The following is an 18,357-nucleotide window of genomic DNA, read 5'->3' on the forward strand; positions in this document are numbered from 1 at the left end:
TATCATGTCACCCCGCAGTCGACATTTCTCCAAGCTAAAGAGCCCCAAGCGTTTTAACCTTTCTTCATAGGGAAAGTGTTCCAAACCTTTAATCATTCTAGTTGCCCTTTTCTGAACTTTTTCCAATGCTATAATATCCTTTTTGAGGTGTGGTGACCAGAATTGTACAAATGAAACCACACCATTGATTTATACAGGGACATTATGATACTGGCTGATTTGTTTTCAATTTCCTTCCTAATAATTCCCAACGTGGTGTTGGCCTTTTTTATTGCAACCACACACTGTCTTGACATTTTCAGTGAGTTATCTACCACGACCCCAAGATCTCTTTCTTGGCCAGTCTCTGCCAGTTCACACCCCATCAACTTGTATTTGTAGCTGGGATTTTTGGCCCCAATGTACATTACTTTGTACTTGGCTATATTGAACCTCATCTGCCACATTGACGCCCACTCACCCAGCCTCAACAGATCCCTTTGGAGTGCCTCACAATCTTCTCTGGTTCTCACCACCCTGAACAATTTAGTGTCATCTGCAAACTTGGCCACTTCACTGCTTACTCCCAACTCCAAAGTTGGGAGTAAGTTAAAGTTAAAGAGCATGGGACCCAGTACTGAGCCCTGCCGCACCCCACTGCTTACCATCCTCCACTGCGAAGACTGCCCATTTATACTCACTCTCTGTTTCCTATTAATTAGCCAGTTTTTGATCCACAAGAGGACCTGTCCTTTTACTCCATGACTCTCGAGCTTACTAAGGAGCCTTTGATGAGGAACTTTATCGAAAGCTCTCTGGAAGTCAAGGTAAACAACATCTATTGGGTCCCCTTTGTCCACATGTTTGTTCATCCCTTCAAAGAACTGTAGCAGGTTAGTGAGGCAAGATCTTCCTAGAACCCATGCTGAGTCTTCCTCAATAACTTGTGTTCATCAATGTGCCTACTCATTCTGTCTTTGATAATGGTTTCTACCAACTTTCCCGATATTGAAGTCAGACTGATTGGTCTGTAGTTTCCCTGATCTCCTTTGGAACCCTTTTTAAAGATGGGGGTGACATTTGCTACCTTCCAGTCCTCAGGAACGAAGGCAGATTTGAATGAAAGAGTACAGATTTTTGTCAGGAGATCCAGAAGTTCACCTTTGGGTTCTCTCAGAAACCTTCGATGTATGTCATCTGGACCCGGTGACTTATTAGTTTTTAATTCGTCAATCAGTTGTAGGACCTCCTCTCTTGTCACCTCAATCTGACTCAGGTCTTTCAACACCCCTTCCAAAATTAGTGGTTCTGGGGCGGGCAAAAAGTTCTCATCTTCCACAGTGAAGACAGAGGCAAAAAATGCATTCAGCTTCTCAGCCATTTTCCTATCTTTCTTCAGTAATCCTTTTACCCCTTCATCCAAGGGCCCCACTGCCTCCCTGGCTAATTTCCTGCTTCTAATATATTTGAAGAAATTTTTATTGTTGGTCTTTATGGTTTTTGCAATATGCTCCTCATAGTCCCTTTTTGCCTGCCTAATCACAGTCTTGCATTTGATTTGCCACAGCCTGTGTTCCCTTTTATTAATCTCACTTGGACTGGCTTTCCACTGCTTAAAGGAATCCTTCTTATCTTTTACAGCTTCCATTACTTTGTTTGTTAACCATGCAGGCCTTTTCTTATACCCTTTTGTGCCTTTCCTAACTTGTAGTATATATTTTATCTGAGCTTCTAGGATTGTAGTTTTTAATAGCCTCCAAGCTTCCCCAAGGGTTTTGACTGTATTTACCTTTCCTTTCAGTTTCCTCTTCACATGCCTCCTCATCTCAGAGAATTTACCCCTTTTAAAGTTAAACGTGGTTGTGCTGGTCTTTTGGGGCAACTCCCTATTTATACAAATGGTGAAATCAATAACATTATGGTCACTGCTCCCAAGAGGTGCAATCACTTTTACATCTCTCACCAAGTCTTGGGCATTACTTAGGACCAAATCCAGGATCGCCCCACTCCTGGTAGGTTCTGTGACCATCTGCTCCATAGCACAGTCATTGAGAGCATCTCAACCAGAACAAATATTGACCCAATCAATCTGCAGGTAGTTAACACAGTTTTTACGTTTAGCCACTATCTTTAATCCTTCCATCATATTATAATCATCCTCTACCTTTTGATTTGGTGGGCGATAACAAACTCCCATAGTTAAATTTCTTTTTGGGCCCTCTATTTCGACCCAAAGCATTTCTAGAAGGGAATCTAATTCTCTGACCTCAGTCTTACTGGACTGTATATCCTCTCTGACATACAGAGCCACCTCACATCCAACCCTTCTCTCCCAATCCTTCCAATATAACTTATATCCAGGAATCACCATGTCCCACTGATTCTCCTCATTCCACCAAGTTCCTGAAATTCCCACAATGTCTATGTTTTCCCCCAACACTAAACATTCCAACTCACCAATTTTACTTCAAACACTTCTAGCATTTGCATACAAACATCTATAAGTTAGGCTGCTAGGCAGGGACTTTGGCGGGGAAGGCGGGATATAAATCTGAGAAATCTTGGTAGTGATCAAATCACCAACTACCAAGACCCCCCTCCCTCCCCTTTTAAATCCTGTTTTTTTTTAATGTGGCTTTCCTTCTGGAGAGCTACTTACCTTATTGGGAACACAAGGAAAATAGGGATCTGGGTTCCTGATCCTTACATAGCCCCCAGGCTAAGAGCCACAGACCAAGAGCCCTTTGGCTCTCACCAAAGACTTGCGCCTCTGGCAAAAGGTGCAGCTTAATAATACAAAAAGGGTGGGGCCTCAGTCTGCCCCAGAACACAGCCACTCCTAATCAATCAGCAACAATCACCTTCAGCCCACTTAAACCAAACAAACAGCAGTTCCCCAGCAACCACAAACTCAGAATTTTCAGCAATCACACCGTCACACAAACTCAGAAATTCTCAGCAACTTCCCCAGCTGTTTAGAAAGCCTAACTTCACCCGTATAGCACTTCTTATCTTTTCTCTCTCAAAGCTCTCTACCATCTTATTCTGCTGCATGCAGAAACCCAGCCTTTTCTGGGGTTCTTTATAATCTCTGGCACCAAAAATGTCAGAATATAATATCCAGTCAGTAATTAATCTCTTTCCTACACCATGAAATACTGAATAAGAATATAGCAGAGGCTAGATGGCCATCTGGCAGCAATGAAAATCCTGTGAATTTAGGAGGAAGTATTTGTGAATTTCCTGCATTGTGCAGGGGGTTGGACTAGATGATCCTGGAGATCCCTTCCAACTCTATGATTCTATGATAAGTAGAGTCTGCTTGATCAGACCAATAGTCAATCTTGTCCGGCATATATTTTCACACATTGGCCAACCAGTTGCCCTGGAAGCTGAAACAAAAAAGCATAAAAAGCTGAGGCCCTCCCCTTCTGCTGATGTGGATTCTTTGGTCACTCAGCAGGTGAACGTGGAGAACTGGGGAATCAAACCCGGTTCTCCCAGATTAGAGTCTGCACACTTAACCACTACATCAAACTAAGCTAATCAGGGGGCAGGAAGGAGACAATTTGAAAATAGTAGAAAGCTGACTTCTTGGAAGGCAAATAGATGGGGGGGGGAAGCGATAACAGATAGTTAGTGGGGGGAAATTTAATCTAGAAGATATGAAGGTAACCAGGTTGGTATGAGTATTGTTAATATGGTGATGGGGATAAAATGAAACTGGAGAACTGAATGGTGCAGAGGAAACAGGTGATATAAGATAATAAGATTCATAATAGAAAATGACTCTTTGTTAGTAAATAAATGTATTAATTGGGGAATGTTTTCTATTGTAAAATGTGCATGAAATTATAGTAGATTGATGGAATAATGTGGTTGATAATTTGTATTAATGTTCACCGTACACTTTAATTTAATAAATTGTGAATGGGGGAAAAAGACAATAGTAGAAAGTCTCTAATCTCATTATGCTAACTAGTTGCCCCCTCTGCTGTCCCTTGCAGGATGTTCTTGTCATTTTCTTTATTTATGCACAATAGACCTTGCATATACCAACAGTTTCACTAACCAGCAGGCCTGTAGCTACAGGGGGCCTGCCCCCAACGTCCTGTTGGGTGCCCCTGAACTTCCCCCTCCTCCTGCCACTGCACAGGGGTGAAAGCTGAGAGGCTGGGGGCCACTCCCTCCTTCCCCTATAGTTTAAATTGCACGGAAGGGGTACCTAGGAGCAGCCGCTGCTCCTCTCGGCCCTTCAAATGATGTGGGAGGGGGCAGCAGCTGCTCCTTGGTACCTGTGCTGCGCAATTTAAATCACTGAGGAGAGAAGAGTCATCCCCTGCTCTCAGATTTCACCCCTGTGGTCCCTCAAGCTGTGGTGGCAGCAGGAGGGCAGGATGGAAGGTCGGGCATCCTGAGTTGGGCAGCCTGAATCATGGAGGCAGCCAGGGAAGGGGAGATGTTAAGTGCCCCCTAACTTTTTTACATGCCCCCCAACTTTTAAAATCCTAGCTATGGGCCAGCTATCCAGAGCAAAGGTGCGTGTGTGTGGTAGCTTCTCTTTTCCATGAAAGAGGAAGAGGACAGAAGCTGCTGCTGTGGTAGCTCTAAGGGCAAGGTTATGAAAGCAATTTCAGCAGCACTGGATGAGGGGTAGGGAGCAAGAAGAGTGACTGTTCACACCTGAGTGACCTTCTGCCTGTCCCTGGTCTAGGGTTTGTAATGAAATCCCTCTTATTATTCTTATTTGATTATTTTTTTCATGGTTATACCATTAGTTATCTAATTATCCTTCCAGTGGGGAGCAGGATTAGGCCTTAGATCATAAGCTGTATTTCCCATTTCCAGTGTTGAAATCAGTTACATCATCTATGACTGAAATTTTCTGTATTTCATGATGAACTTCCTTAAAAATAGGGCTTGTTTTTGACAAGACTTCCCCCAAATACATTTACACACATCTGTGCATTAAATAGACTCACAGCTTGTAGGAGTCATCCTGAAGGTGATAACCTTCTAATAAGATTTCTAAGTTGCTATTAAAGTGTGTGAATCACTTACATAGCTGAATATTTCAGTCTGTGCTACAATAATGGACAACTGTAAAATATTTGGGAGGGACGGTGGCTCAGTGGTAGAGCATCTGCTTGGTAAGCAGAAGGTTCCAGGTTCAATCCCCGGCATCTCCAAAAAGGGTCCAGGCAAGAAGGCATGAAAATATCCTCATCTTGAGACCCTGGAGAGCCGCTGCCAGTCTGAGAAGACAATACTGACTTTGATGGACCAAGGGTCTGATTCAGTATAAGGCAGCTTCATATGTTCATATATGTTCATATGTTCATATGTATTATACTTTCCTCCTCATTAATAAGTGAGGATACCATCTTGTATGAATCCCTTACTGCTGTGGTAGTTGAATCTACAGGAGGGAGGACAGCATGGTGTAAACCAATCTCATATATCAGAAGCTAAGTAGATCTCCACGGAAGACTCATCAGAGAAAGGCAATAGCAAACCTCCTCTGCTTTTCAGTTGTCTTGAAAGTCCCTTGCTGGAGCTGCCGTTTCAGCTGTGACTTTATAGCATGAGAGAGAGAGAGCCAATTTATCTTATGAATTCCAGTGAACCAATTTATCTTATGAATACCCTGCCTGCAACTCTTAAATGGAACCAAATTCAGCTAAAAGAAGTGGTGGATGCATTTGATAGAGTGAGCATTAGGCTTCAAGTTATCACAAGATTCAATGTTATTTTGGCTGTAGTATACAAATATGATTACTAGACAAATTTCCTCATGCTCTGCAAGGATTTAAATGTTTTTCTTTTCATTTTTAGGAGTAGGTCTTTGAAGAAGAAGGTTTAAAAATCTGAAATGCTTTGGGGACTGCTGCTTTCATACCAATATCGTTTACCAATTAACAATATTTTACCTATTAGATATGCATTGCCATTATATTAGTATGATGTCATTACAAATCACATATGGTGGCTATTTGATACCATCCTTATGTGCCTGGTATTATTGTATGAGAGTAACAGAATGTTTGAGACAATATGACTTGCTGTGTGGCTTCTGTGCACACAAAGCTCTTTCATTTGCAAATGTGAGGAGGCATAAACCAGTGGCAAAAGCTGTAGCCAAAAAAGGTTCTGCTCTATGCTGCCTGGGATTAGGACTGCTTGGCCATCACAGTCAGTGTCACAGATCTTTAGGTGCTTGCTGAGCCCTGGATTAAGACAGCTGAACCTGTGACCTTGGGGTCTGCTTGCAATCTTCTCAAGGAACTAGTGCCTGATTGCGCTGCCCCACATTGTCATGGACCGCTGGAAGCATGTACAAATGTCAAGCAGCACAGCTACATAAAACTTCTGTGATGGCAGTTTAAAAGATGCAGATTAGACAAAAGCAAACAGGATACCCTCAAGTACTTGTGGAGGGATCTCATTTTCCCCTCCCCCCATTTCCTCTTTTAAATCCCTGAAAGTCCCCATAGCCTCTCCACTTTTCCTGCTTCCTTTCCTCCTTCCCATCCACTAACCAACCTACCTTTATTCCCTTCCATTTTCAGTTTTTCTACCATCCCTCCCCTTGACATTCTCTCCCTGGAAAAATTATGACCCAGTTGTGCAATAGGGAACTCTCAAGAGCTTGCAGAGGGCACCTCACTTTCCCCTTTATCCCCTTCCTCTTTCCCTCTAGCTTAGCAACTCCCATATCTTCACCTTTTCCTACTTCTTGTCTCCTTCTTACCCATCATCCAACCTACCTTTATCTGCCCCACCATCTTCAGCTTTTCTTCCTTTCTTCCCTCTCCCTGGTTGCCTCTGTCCAGTAAAACTGTAGTCCAGTTGCTCATTTGCATCATGGGGAACCCTGCAAGAACTTGCAATGGGACACTTCACTTTCCCCATGGTTCCTCCTCCACAAATATTTTCTCTCTCCTTCCTTCTGGCAACCCTCATATTTTCCTGCTTCCTTCTTTCTCCCCATCAACCAAATAATCTACCTTTTAACTATTGTGCTATTAATTTCCAAAAGCTGCTTCTGTTATTTTGGGCAGATTTGATCCATAGTGGGTTGGGGGGGGTCCCCCAGATTTTCAATTTTTCTGACAACATGGGGCCTTTTTCAGGTTTCTGGAAAGATTGGTGTAGTCTGTTCATGTCTCTAGTCTCTGCATTTAAGTATCCACAGATTTGGTCATGTTGAGAATTAGATATTTTGGTGATATGAAATTACCATAATTTACACAATGGTAAACTTCTAGTATGTTACATGTTGTGGAGGAGTCACTATGGATTCACACTTCTACTAGATTCATTGACAGCCAAACACAACCCTGCACCAGCCAAGAAGATATGAATTACGTGTGAAGCTTCCTGTTGAAAACATCTTCCGGTTCCTATACATTCTATTGTCCACCACACTCTCAAATGCTACGGCAGGTGTGTTAGCTGCTCACATGTAAAATATTCACAGAACCCTAGGAAATACTGGACTGTAACCTTGAGCTGAGAGAACTAGAAAAGACTGGCCTTCTACCCTGCCTGGTCTGGCAGATTCTTGGACACAGCTTTTGTTTCCAAAGCCAGCATGAAGCAAGCATCATCTTTGCTGGTAAGTTTAAGATGCTACTGCAGCTGAACCAAAATCGGAAACTGGCTTTTCCCACTTGGGTCCAGGAGGTGAAGTGTATGATACAGGAGGTAGGAAAGTGAATTTGGTGGTTCTTCTGCTATTATCTGTGCAATCCTAAGAATACTTTCTGGGAGTAAGCCCCATTGAATAGCCCTGAGTAGGATTCAGAGTAGAACTGCTTAGGATTGTTCTCTGTGGATGTGGATTGTCAGACAGACTTGGGCTAATGATTCTGATAACTATAGGATTACATGTATTGCTCAGATACCTCTTTCAAAGGATAGGAACCTTTCACACTTAGGGTTGCTCCATCCCAGAGATTTCAAAGTGATCAAGCTGCCTCCTTAAAGGATTGCAGCAAACAACCCAAGTGCTTTCAATTGGACAGGACCAGCAAAACACTAGCATCCCTTCCAGGTGGTGAGCAGTTCCAAAAGCTACTCTGCAGGATTGAGTTTCCTATGCAAAAAAGAGTGTTGGAGAGTTGTATCACTGTAATTTTGTTTTTATTTACAAATATATAATCAGAGCACTTTGAAAACAAAAAAGTATTCCAACAGCAGACAGCAGTCCCCTAGAAATCAGCTGATATTGATACATTCCAAACTGCTGTTCCATATTCCTTCTGTCTCTTTTAGTTCACTATGAAAAGGCACTTTTTGTAAGTGTAAAAGTAGTAAAAGTAATACCTATAAAATCAGTTTTGCACAACATACTCAAAGTATTTGAGCCATTCATTTGTTCTTATTGACTGCCTTTTATTTAGATACATAAAGATGATAGACATATGGCCCATGGCTTAGTTTTGTACTTGCAGAAGTACATTTGAATAACCTACACAGAATCCTAAGCAACTCAACTTTCATTATTGTAAAAAGGCAATTGTTTCACTGGTGCAGATATTAATTTGGGAGGGTGACAGCAAAAGTTCTGAGATTCAATTTTATTCTTTCTTTATTTCAAATTATCTCAAAAGATAGAGCTCATCATAGTGAACAATAAAAACATGGTTTGGTTCACATATTGTGGCAAAACACAGCTCCCAGCAAAATTTCAGAAAGCCAGGTGCTACAAATGTGCATTGATTTCCAAACAAATGAAACTCTTGTCAGCCGCCCTGAGCCTGCCTAGGCGGGAAGGGCGGGATATAAATAAAATTTATTATTATTATTATTATTATAATGAACCAAATAAGCATTTCATTCATTGGAGAGCAAAACCATTGGCAAAAACAGCAAATGCCATTAGTTTCCCTGGATCTTGCCAGAGAGTTCAAAGTGAGTGGAAGATACTCCCCTCTTTTCTCCTCCTCTCCCTCCATACCTCCTCACTCCGTTACATGTGCTGTGTTGTGGACAGCTGCTACTATTGGCACCAGACTGGCAGTATCAGCCCATATGCCAGCTTGCAGTACCAAGCAAGCAGGAAGCCTGCCAGTGAGCCAGCTGAAGGGCAGGCAGAGAATCTGTCTCCCTTGCTGCTCTTCATGATACACAGTGTGCACTTGGAAATAGTTAAGATGTCTGTCTTCCTGAGGGCTACATTTCCTAGGGTACACTTACAGAGCAATCCTAAGCAGGTCTACTCTGAATTCTACTGAGGTGTATTCAATGGGGCTTACTCCCATGAAAGTGCTGTTAGGATTGCACTGTAAATTGTGGAACCTTGGACACTGCCAAAAAGAGCCTCTCAGGCACCCATAAAGGAAGAAAGAAGGGGCTCCTTCCTGTCTGGTTGGCTGCCCCCAGGGCTTTTTTTTTAGTAGGAATGCACAGGAATGCAGTTCCAGCTGGCTTTTTCTGCTTTCTTCTCTATGTCCTATCCACCAACTTTTATCTGCCTCCCTACCTTCCATTTTATTTATGATTGATTTACTTCATTTATGCCTACATCATTCTCCCATCTTCCACTTTATCCTCATAATAACCCTGAGAGGGTGGTTAGGCTGAGAATATATAGCTGGCCCAAGTTTACGCAGTGAGTTTCCACAGCAGAGTGGTGATTCAAACCTTGATCTCCCAGATCTTAGTCTGAAACTCTAACTACTGTACCACACTAACTTTTGTAGGTCGGGACCTAATAAGTATTCCCCCAAAGGCCAAAGAGGCCCTCAAAGGGGCCCTTTCCCCTCTCCCTGTTTTTTTACTGATAGTAACCAGGGCTTGAAGGTTGGCAGTACTGTTGTGGTTGCCTGGTAATGGCATTAAGGTTATTTATTTCTTAAAGCTGCAGGTATTGTTTCTATCATTTTGGAGTGTTTTGACACACATGCACACACACAGTGTATTTTTTAAAAAAAGATTCTGGATTTTTTTGAAAACCTAGGGCATTTTTCAGGTTTGCAGAAAGATCTGTCTTGCCTTGGCTCAGCCTCTGGATTAAAGCCCCACAGATTTGGCCATGTTGAAAATTACCTATATTGACTGAAGATATATATCCCATATATTATTCTTTCGATACACTGTTGCTATTTTGCTGATACACTGACTTTTTAATGTCCATCTTCGTCCAACCGGTTCTGGGCTGGTGGAAGGGGTAGGGTGGCAACAACCTTCCCCTACCCCTCATTTTAAAACCCTGCCTGATCTGTGGGGGGTTTTAAATGGGAGGGAGAGGCAGATCGACTGCTTCTGCCCCTTGCCGCCTATTGGGAAGGCAGCAGCAGCAGCCCCAGGCTCCCCCCACCCACCCATTTACAGACCCTCATGGGAAGGCAGGGACAGGGACATGGGCAGGGGGTGGCTTGGGGCAGCAAAAACCCCAGCACTGCCCACCCCAGTCCCTGGAAAAATTGTTTTCCAGGAACCTGGTCCCTGGTGCCAAAAAGGTTGGGATCCGCAGCTTTAAATGGTCCTTTAAAATACAGAAGGACTGTTTTGTGTTATTTTGCTCAATCGTAATAAACAGTATCACATGGCTGGTTTTTTCCCTGGATTTTATTTGGATCAATGCAGCTATCTGCAGCTTTTTACCAGGATGCTCCCCAGTCTAATTGAAAGAACCTATAGAAAACTAACATTTTTTTAAATTCTGTGAGACATTTTTCAGTGATCATGTGAAAGGAAATCTATGGATATGCAGTGAAATTTATTGTGGGATAGCTGGACTTCAGAGACTCTTAGTGATCATAAATTGTCACTTTCCTCTATCACAGTCTTAAAAGTATGTGAGAAACTGAATAACTGTAAAAAAAAAATCCTGGAATGATGATCCTTTTACAAGTAACTCTAGGTAATAAAACACCATTGCTCCAAAGTTAGGTTACCAAACATATTTCTGCTTGCTTTTGTATTAATCTACTTTGACTGTACATTGTGTCTCTTTCCACTGTGAGTAAATTAATATGATGCAATGTCATGTTTCATAATCCATCTTTGTTGCCCTCCTCTGGTTCCTGTTCCAACTTGTCTATATTCTTCTTAAAATGTGGTACCCAGAACTGAACACAATACTCCAAGTGAGGTCTTACCAGAGCAGAGTAAAGTTTACATGATCTGGACACTATACTTCTGTTAATACAGTCCAAAATTGCATTTGACTTTTTAGCCACTGCATCACACTGTTGACTCATGTTCAGCAAATGTCCACTAGATCCTTTTCACACATATTATTTATGGGACCACCTCTCCTGGTACATCCCCCAAGAGCATTGCGCTCATCTAATGACAGCTTGCTAGTGATTCCTGGACCAAAAGACATTCAGCTACCCACAACTTGAGCCAGGGCATTCTCAGCCCTGGATCCAACCTGGTGGAACTCTCTGTCTAGCAAGACCCAAACTGTGCAGGATCTAAGACAATTTCACAGAGCGTGCAAGACAAAGATGTTCCACCAGGCCTATGCATGAGGATTAGCAATGGCTCATCTGTTCTGCCACTTCCCTCCTCTTTCCCCCAGTGGTATTCAGTTTTACTGATAATATTTGTGCTGCATTAGTTTTATGCACACCAATCTGACAGTTTGGAATTGTATAAAATAGTGCTGTAAGATATTTTAAATTTTAATTGTTGTTACCTGGCCTGAGCCTGCCATGCAGGGAAGGGCGGGCTATAAGACTAATGCAATAAATAATAAATAAATTTTAATCATCCTAGCCATATTGCTGCAGATCTGAAAGTTACTGTTCTACCAAAACCCCCACAACTTTATTCAACGTGAAAGTGATGAATTAGAACCCATCAAGTAACTAAACTACCTCTCACCCTGCTTAAACAGAGACTAAGGTTTCCTTTTTTAATTGTTGAATCAAAGTATTGACAGAGAGCTTAACATCTAGCAAGCTGGTATGTCAATTTTTCTGCCATAGCAATTTAAATTTGCTTCCTTACTTGCTAAAATTCCTTACATTTCTTTGCTCACTATAATATAATTACTCAATGTAACAGCACGATAAGACTGGCTTTTTATAAACTTTAATCGGCTCTTAGCGCACTATAACACACTATAACCCTTCATTTTCTTATGCTTCTTCCTCAATTGTTGTTTATCATATTTAATGACACTTTTGTTTATCTATACCCCATGAGAGAAAGACTGGATCCTCTAATCCCTCTGATCATTCATTATGTATAATGAGCTAATCTGTTTCAGTCCCTTACACAGAGAATCACACTTGAACAATTTGTGATGAGATTCATACCAAGCCATTCCCTGGCCCCAACTCTTCCCTTTCTCCCCCTCCCCATATGAGTTCCTCTTCATAGAACTGGAAGAAGTGAGCCCTGACTTACAAAAGCTCATGCAGGAATAAAAGCTGTTATGCCTTCAAGGTGGCACTGGCTTTATTTTCATGAGATCACTTCAGTGTGCCAAAATTACAGGTTATGTTGGCCTTACCATATTAAACAATGATCATGTGAATCAGCATTCCTTCAGCCCATCCTTCATCTACTGATAACATCAAAAGCAATCAGTTTTTATTCTACCTCCCTTGAACATATACAGTATCTCTGTTTTCCATTAGTGACATTTGCCATAAGTCATAGAGCTTGGTCTGGATTTTGGCCTTCCTGATTTTTGAGCAGATGAGCAATAATATAAAAAAGGATTTGAAAATATAAATGCATCATTAGTATTTGATGCTTCAGAGAAATCATACAGTATTTACTGGCCTGATACACAAAAAAGAACCTTGCTTCTTTAGCTGTTGTTTGGGTAGACATGCATGACTACCCCTTGTACTGGGAGAATGAAGATCCAGTTGTGCTGGATGCAGTCTCTCATCTAGGTTGTCCTATACCTGCCTCCAATGTCAGTAGACCTGTATATTCATTCATAGTCAAGGCAACTTCTGCTACAGGCCCAGTGTGTGTGATGCACAGGTTATGCTTTGAGCCTACAAACATGGTTCCAGACTTTTAAGAATCTGTTTCATCCAGTTTAGTGCCAAACTCACAATTACTGAGTACACCAAAATCGGAGGAAAATTAAATGCTTGGCCTTAATTGGATTATGCATCAGAGTCAAAACTGACCTTGTAATCAAGGGATATGTAGAGCAGACGGAGGCGACGCATCCACTAGGCAGACCTAGGTGGCTGCCTAGGTTGCACGCCAAGGGGTAACAAATTGGGCCCTCTCTTCCACCCCTGCCTCCAAGGCAATTGAAATCGCCTGGGAGGAAAGGTCTTCTCAGAGCTGGGAAGAGGCCACACACTGCCTGGCCTCCACTGTGGCACCCACCCCACCCCGCTGTCCACACCCAACCTCCTGCAGGCAAAGCCAGAAGGTGGGAAGGGCACACACAGTGGCATGGCAAGGTTCTAAGTGACACAGAGAGGCTGCACACCACCAGGCTGCTGTCGCTCCTCTTCTGCTTCTGGAAGGCAAAGTGATGATGGGTGGGCAGTGGGCAGCCTCTCTGCACTGCTTAGAGCCTTGCCATGCCACCGCACATGCCCTCCCTGCCCTCCAGCATTGCCCGTGGGGGCAGACGGTGGGGAGCAGTGGGGCAGGGCCTCACCTAGGGCACCAGATGGCCTAGGGACACCCCTGGGAGCAGATGAAATTAGTTTATTTTTTCATCCTGAAATCAGTCAGCTTCAAATCATCAGATGCAAAGAAACACAGCAGTGATTGCGACACTTTCTCGCAACACAATTGCACAATCTTTCCTGGAATGAGGAATCAGTCCTCTCTGAAGGATAAAAACTTAACTTCACCTCCACCCTGCTCATAAAGCAGATTGTGAGCTACTGTAAAGACACACAGTAAAAAAGAAAATAGAGCTTCTTTCGTGGTAAGGACCACTTGGAAACAGGATGGGTCAGGCATCCATAAGGGCAGGTAAGTTTGATAAGGCAGTTTAAGGCTGGGTTCAGAAACTGTTGTGGGCTTTCATGAAAAGAGTTTTTGAGCTTTGTTTTGGCAAATGACCACAGCCAAGCCTCAAATTCAGCAGGCGCTCACAGGAGCACAGCTCCTGAACCTTTCTGAGGGTTCCCCCTCCTCCTCCGCACCTACCTTGTCCATTGAATAGTAGGTGCAGCTGCATAACGATCTCTGGATGAGCTCTACCGCCTATTTTTCTACAAAATGACCCCTGACCACAGCTATTTTCTGGTGATGATGTTGCTAATTATGAACAATGAGGAAGCGAGGAGGGGTGAGGTTTTTTGTTTTGAAAATGTATAGTAGATGGGAGGTTTGAAATTTCTTGGGCCCTGGAAAAGATCCTATACAGTTGACAAGCTAAGCAGATTTGAAGTGTCCTCCACTTTGTTTAATAATGAATTGGAACCATCCAGCTTTTTCACTCTTTCTTGCCTAATTCCCCTTCTTACTGCAGCCCTTGTCCCACATGACTGTTCCCTGTGCAGATCCCATTCTCCCCAGCACAGCCTTTTTGATGGTCAAAGAGGACTCCCTCCTCCACCAGTGGAACACTCAAGGTCCATTGCATGCATTTAAATTGTTCTTATTAAATCTGTTTAAAAGGGCACCACCCTGAAAAAGCTAGGGATCTAAAGGGAAAATGGTAGTCTCACGGTGTGCATAACAGAGTCAGAATGTTTAATAGCAACATAATTTTGCCTTTTGATTGACTGGTTTTAATTTTTTTAAATTAGGTTTAGTTGCACTGATATTTTTCCAGAGTGGTGAGTTACAATTTCATTCCTTTGGGTTTATAAAGTCATTATTTTAAAATAATTTTTGTTCCAATATGTCTATAGAATTTCTATCCTCTGAGGAAATCAGGGCAGCACCCACACTGCTTCTCTCTCCTATTATATTCTCACAAATAAATGCCTGTGTGGTAGGTTAGGCTGAAAGAGAGTGATTGACCTCCGGGTTACCCAATGAGCTACGTGGCTCACTTGGGATTTCAACCCACATCTCCCTTGTTATACACTCCAACCACTGCACCATATCACACAAGCTCTCATGTTTGCTTGTCCCCATTCCAGCTATGCTAGAAAGAAATGTAATGAACATTTTCCATGGAGGGGCTTTGGTACATGGAACAAGAGTCAAACTTTCAAAAGTGCCCCACTAGTCTTCCACAAAAGTTTAGGATCAAAGATAAATAATTTTGGGGAAAAACAATGTCACATCATATGTTATTTTGACATATTTAATAATAGCCACCTTGAGCTAGTATCTGGAGAAGTGACGTACGAATTTAATACATAAAATCACAAAATTAATGTTGGGCATTTATTTTGTGTGTGCAGATTGTATTCACGTAGTATCATCTTAGTGTGCATTTCTGTCTGAGAGCTCTTTCTTAAATTTTTATTTTAAATGGAAAAGTTTTGATTCCATCTTGTTTTTCTACTCTGTGGAACAAACACAGCTTTCCTTTAAATTTTGATTCTTTTAATTTTGTTGCCATTTGGAAAACTATTTTTAATTTGTTTTATCAAACGTTCAGTTGACAGGAAAGAAAATGCCCCTGTCATTTGTTAGAAGTTGTTTAGTTTCGGTTGGGAGCAGTGCCTCTGGAAGTGTTTGGGAAGCATGGCTCAAATGTGGTCTGGGTATGATCAACATTACCTATTTAATTTTTCAGATACACATTTTATGTCTCCAGATTAAAAAGCTAAATATTGAAGCTCCAGAGCATATTCAATACTGTTGGGATGAATTTGTTATACTTGTAAGTGAATCAAAATGAGAAAGCTAACAACTAATAATTGATCAAAGTAAAAATTATAGGACACTTTTGGAATTATTCCAGAATGGAATGTTCTTTGTATGATAAATTAATTTCAAAAGGGATTCCATCCCAATGGGGCAGAAAAGAGTAGACACAACTCATGAATAATATAGAAAAGGTAGTGGAATGTTAGGGAAGCTTATGCATATTCCAGCTGCATGCAATGGTGCTTACGTCTAAATAAAGAATGTGTAGGACTGCAACAGAGGCTAACTGCTCAGTAATGTGAGAGGCACATTTCCTCCATAGGGGTGCTTTTTGAGGGTGAGAAGTGCTCTTTTCCATCACTATGGCATCCTTACAGGGGGCAATCTCCTTTAAAAACATCTAATCACATAACTGCAACTTCTAAGTGCTTCAACTTTTTGAAACTTCTCCATAGAGAAGTTTCGCAAATGCGTCAATGCTTTGGAGCTTCCAGAGCTCTAATCCTACCAATCTGCAAGCCTATGGGGCAATTGACTTGGAAGAAGTGAGCAAAGAGATATGGAATTTGCTTTTTCACATCTTCAGCCTTCCAGCAACAGAACTATGTAGCTTAAACTCTGCAAACTTGTAGAGGGCTAGCTCACAGCTCAGAGCATCAAAAGCTGTATAAGCCAAACTTTTTAAGGCCCTCTCGGAGCAATAGCTCCATAGTGGTTGTGGGTGGGAGCAGGGAGTCAAATAACTTGTTTTTCTCCTCCCTAGTACCTTGTTGGTTGAGTGACAGCAAGCAGCAAGCCTCTTGCTTCCATTCAGCCTGTCAGCTGACAAAAGGAGGACAACACATGTGCAGTGCTGAATCTGTTTTTGTGGATTCTTCCCTGCTTTGGGGGGCTGCAGTGAGAAAATCATGTTTTTCTGGATATGTGGGGGCTCCTGCAGAATGCTGCAGAAACTCTTTCTTTCTTGTGACTGACCCAAAAATGCTACTTTTAGTATCTACATGGAGTGGTGAAGTACTTTTCTATTAAAACATACAAGCACAGTGGCCACAAGGAAATGCAGGAAGGGGAATTTGGAAAACTTTTACTCCCCAAAACTTTCCCAGGTTTCTATTAACTTCTCAGGGACTAGAACAGGTCATATTTTCCTTCTCCCTTTAACTAACTCTCAAAAGCTCTTGACATTCCACGCCTCCTTGCATTTAGTCATCACTACTATGCCAGGTCACTTCCCCCCCCCCACCTTCTTCTTTTGGTTAACTTACAAGGTCATGTTTTTCTACATACCTGGGAAGTTCTCCAAGTAAGTAGAAACCTCTGCCTTGTTTGTAGGTCAGCTGGGTTTTTTATTTCAAATATTTGTTCACAGGACAGTTCACAAAAAACTAACGCCACCAAAGCAGTCCCATAACTGAAAATAATTTGTTGCCCTGATGTACAGTTCTCATCACCTGAAAGGGGCCAGCCACACAGAAGAACTAGAGGCTCAAGGTTTATCATCTCCCCACGGTCTTCTGTCCCTCTCTCACCTTATCCTCAGCTAACCTTTGCTTCCACGACACAGTTTGCAAGGCTCTGCAATCAACTGCTGGTTCCTACAGAAACAGTTTCCACTATCTCTCTTCTTTTATGGATCAGACTTAATTTCAGCCACAGTCACATCCCTGTCCCTGCAATTTTTCCCTATCTGATCAGTGGGGACTCCAGCCCCCAGTTTGGTGTAGTGGTTAAGTGTGCGGACTCTTATCTGGGAGAACCGGGTTTGATTCCCCACTCCTGGCAGAGGTTGTCCTTTAAAGGGCAACTGCTGTGAGAGCCCTCTCAGCCCCACCCACCTAACAGGGTGTCTGTTGTGGGGGAGGAAGGTGAAGGAGATTGTGAGCTGCTCTGAGACTCTTTGGAGTGGAGGGCGGGATATAAATCCAAATATCTTCTTCTTCTCTTTTCCACTCTTCCTAGAGTCCATGATTGCAACTGCTGTTTTGAAGCTGTAGTCCTAATTCAAAAAGGGCAAGTTAATTTTGATATATAGGGTCTGCTTTTTTCCCTGAGTGATCATTTCCTTCATAGTTGTCAACCACAGACAGGAATTCAGTAGGTGCAGTGGTTTGCTCATGGTACCTCTTCATGCTAGAAATGTATTGCTGAATTTCTGCTCGTGATACAGCTGTTAAAAGGGCAGAACCACTGTCATCAAAACAAAAAAAAATGGTGCTGGTTTTGCAGAGTCTAGCGGCTTAGGCCTAATTTTTTTCAACTAACTTCCTCATTTATATTCTCCCTTAATTATCTTAACAGTTTCCACCTATAAACTTGTTTGTTACTTCACCAACTGGTCCCAGTATCGACAACAGGGTGGGCGTTTTGTCCCTGAATCCATTGATGCCAATCTTTGCACCCATATCATCTATGCCTTTGCCAACGTAAGCAGTGGCCAGATAAATCGTGCCGAATGGAATGATGACACTACTTATGAGCCCCTTAATCATCTCAAAACCATGTAAGTACAATAGCAAGATTCACACAATATTCCAAACATCCACAATATCTTCATTTATACAACAAGGGCTTTGCATTCCTGGAACTGGCTTTCTCTTTTGGGAGCAGAATCAAACTCTGCATGTTTTGGTTGCCAACCTTTAGGTAGCACCTGGA

At 42.2% G+C, this 18,357-nt stretch overlaps 1 protein-coding gene across 1 annotated transcript in view; it reads left to right on the forward strand.

The window, feature by feature from the left end:
* Positions 1-13,772: 13,772 nt before the first annotated feature.
* Positions 13,773-18,357, forward strand: part of LOC132566412 (chitinase-3-like protein 1) — a 45,008-nt gene continuing 40,423 nt past the window's right edge. The window contains exons 1-3 of the mRNA XM_060231423.1: positions 13,773-13,902; positions 14,685-14,714; positions 18,001-18,202. Coding sequence (XP_060087406.1) covers positions 13,878-13,902; positions 14,685-14,714; positions 18,001-18,202 — 257 coding nt within the window. The 5' untranslated portion in view covers positions 13,773-13,877. The remainder of the gene's footprint in view (positions 13,903-14,684; positions 14,715-18,000; positions 18,203-18,357) is intronic.

This window comes from Heteronotia binoei, chromosome 2 (genome assembly GCF_032191835.1).
Source record: "Heteronotia binoei isolate CCM8104 ecotype False Entrance Well chromosome 2, APGP_CSIRO_Hbin_v1, whole genome shotgun sequence".
Classification (NCBI taxonomy): domain Eukaryota; kingdom Metazoa; phylum Chordata; class Lepidosauria; order Squamata; family Gekkonidae; genus Heteronotia; species Heteronotia binoei.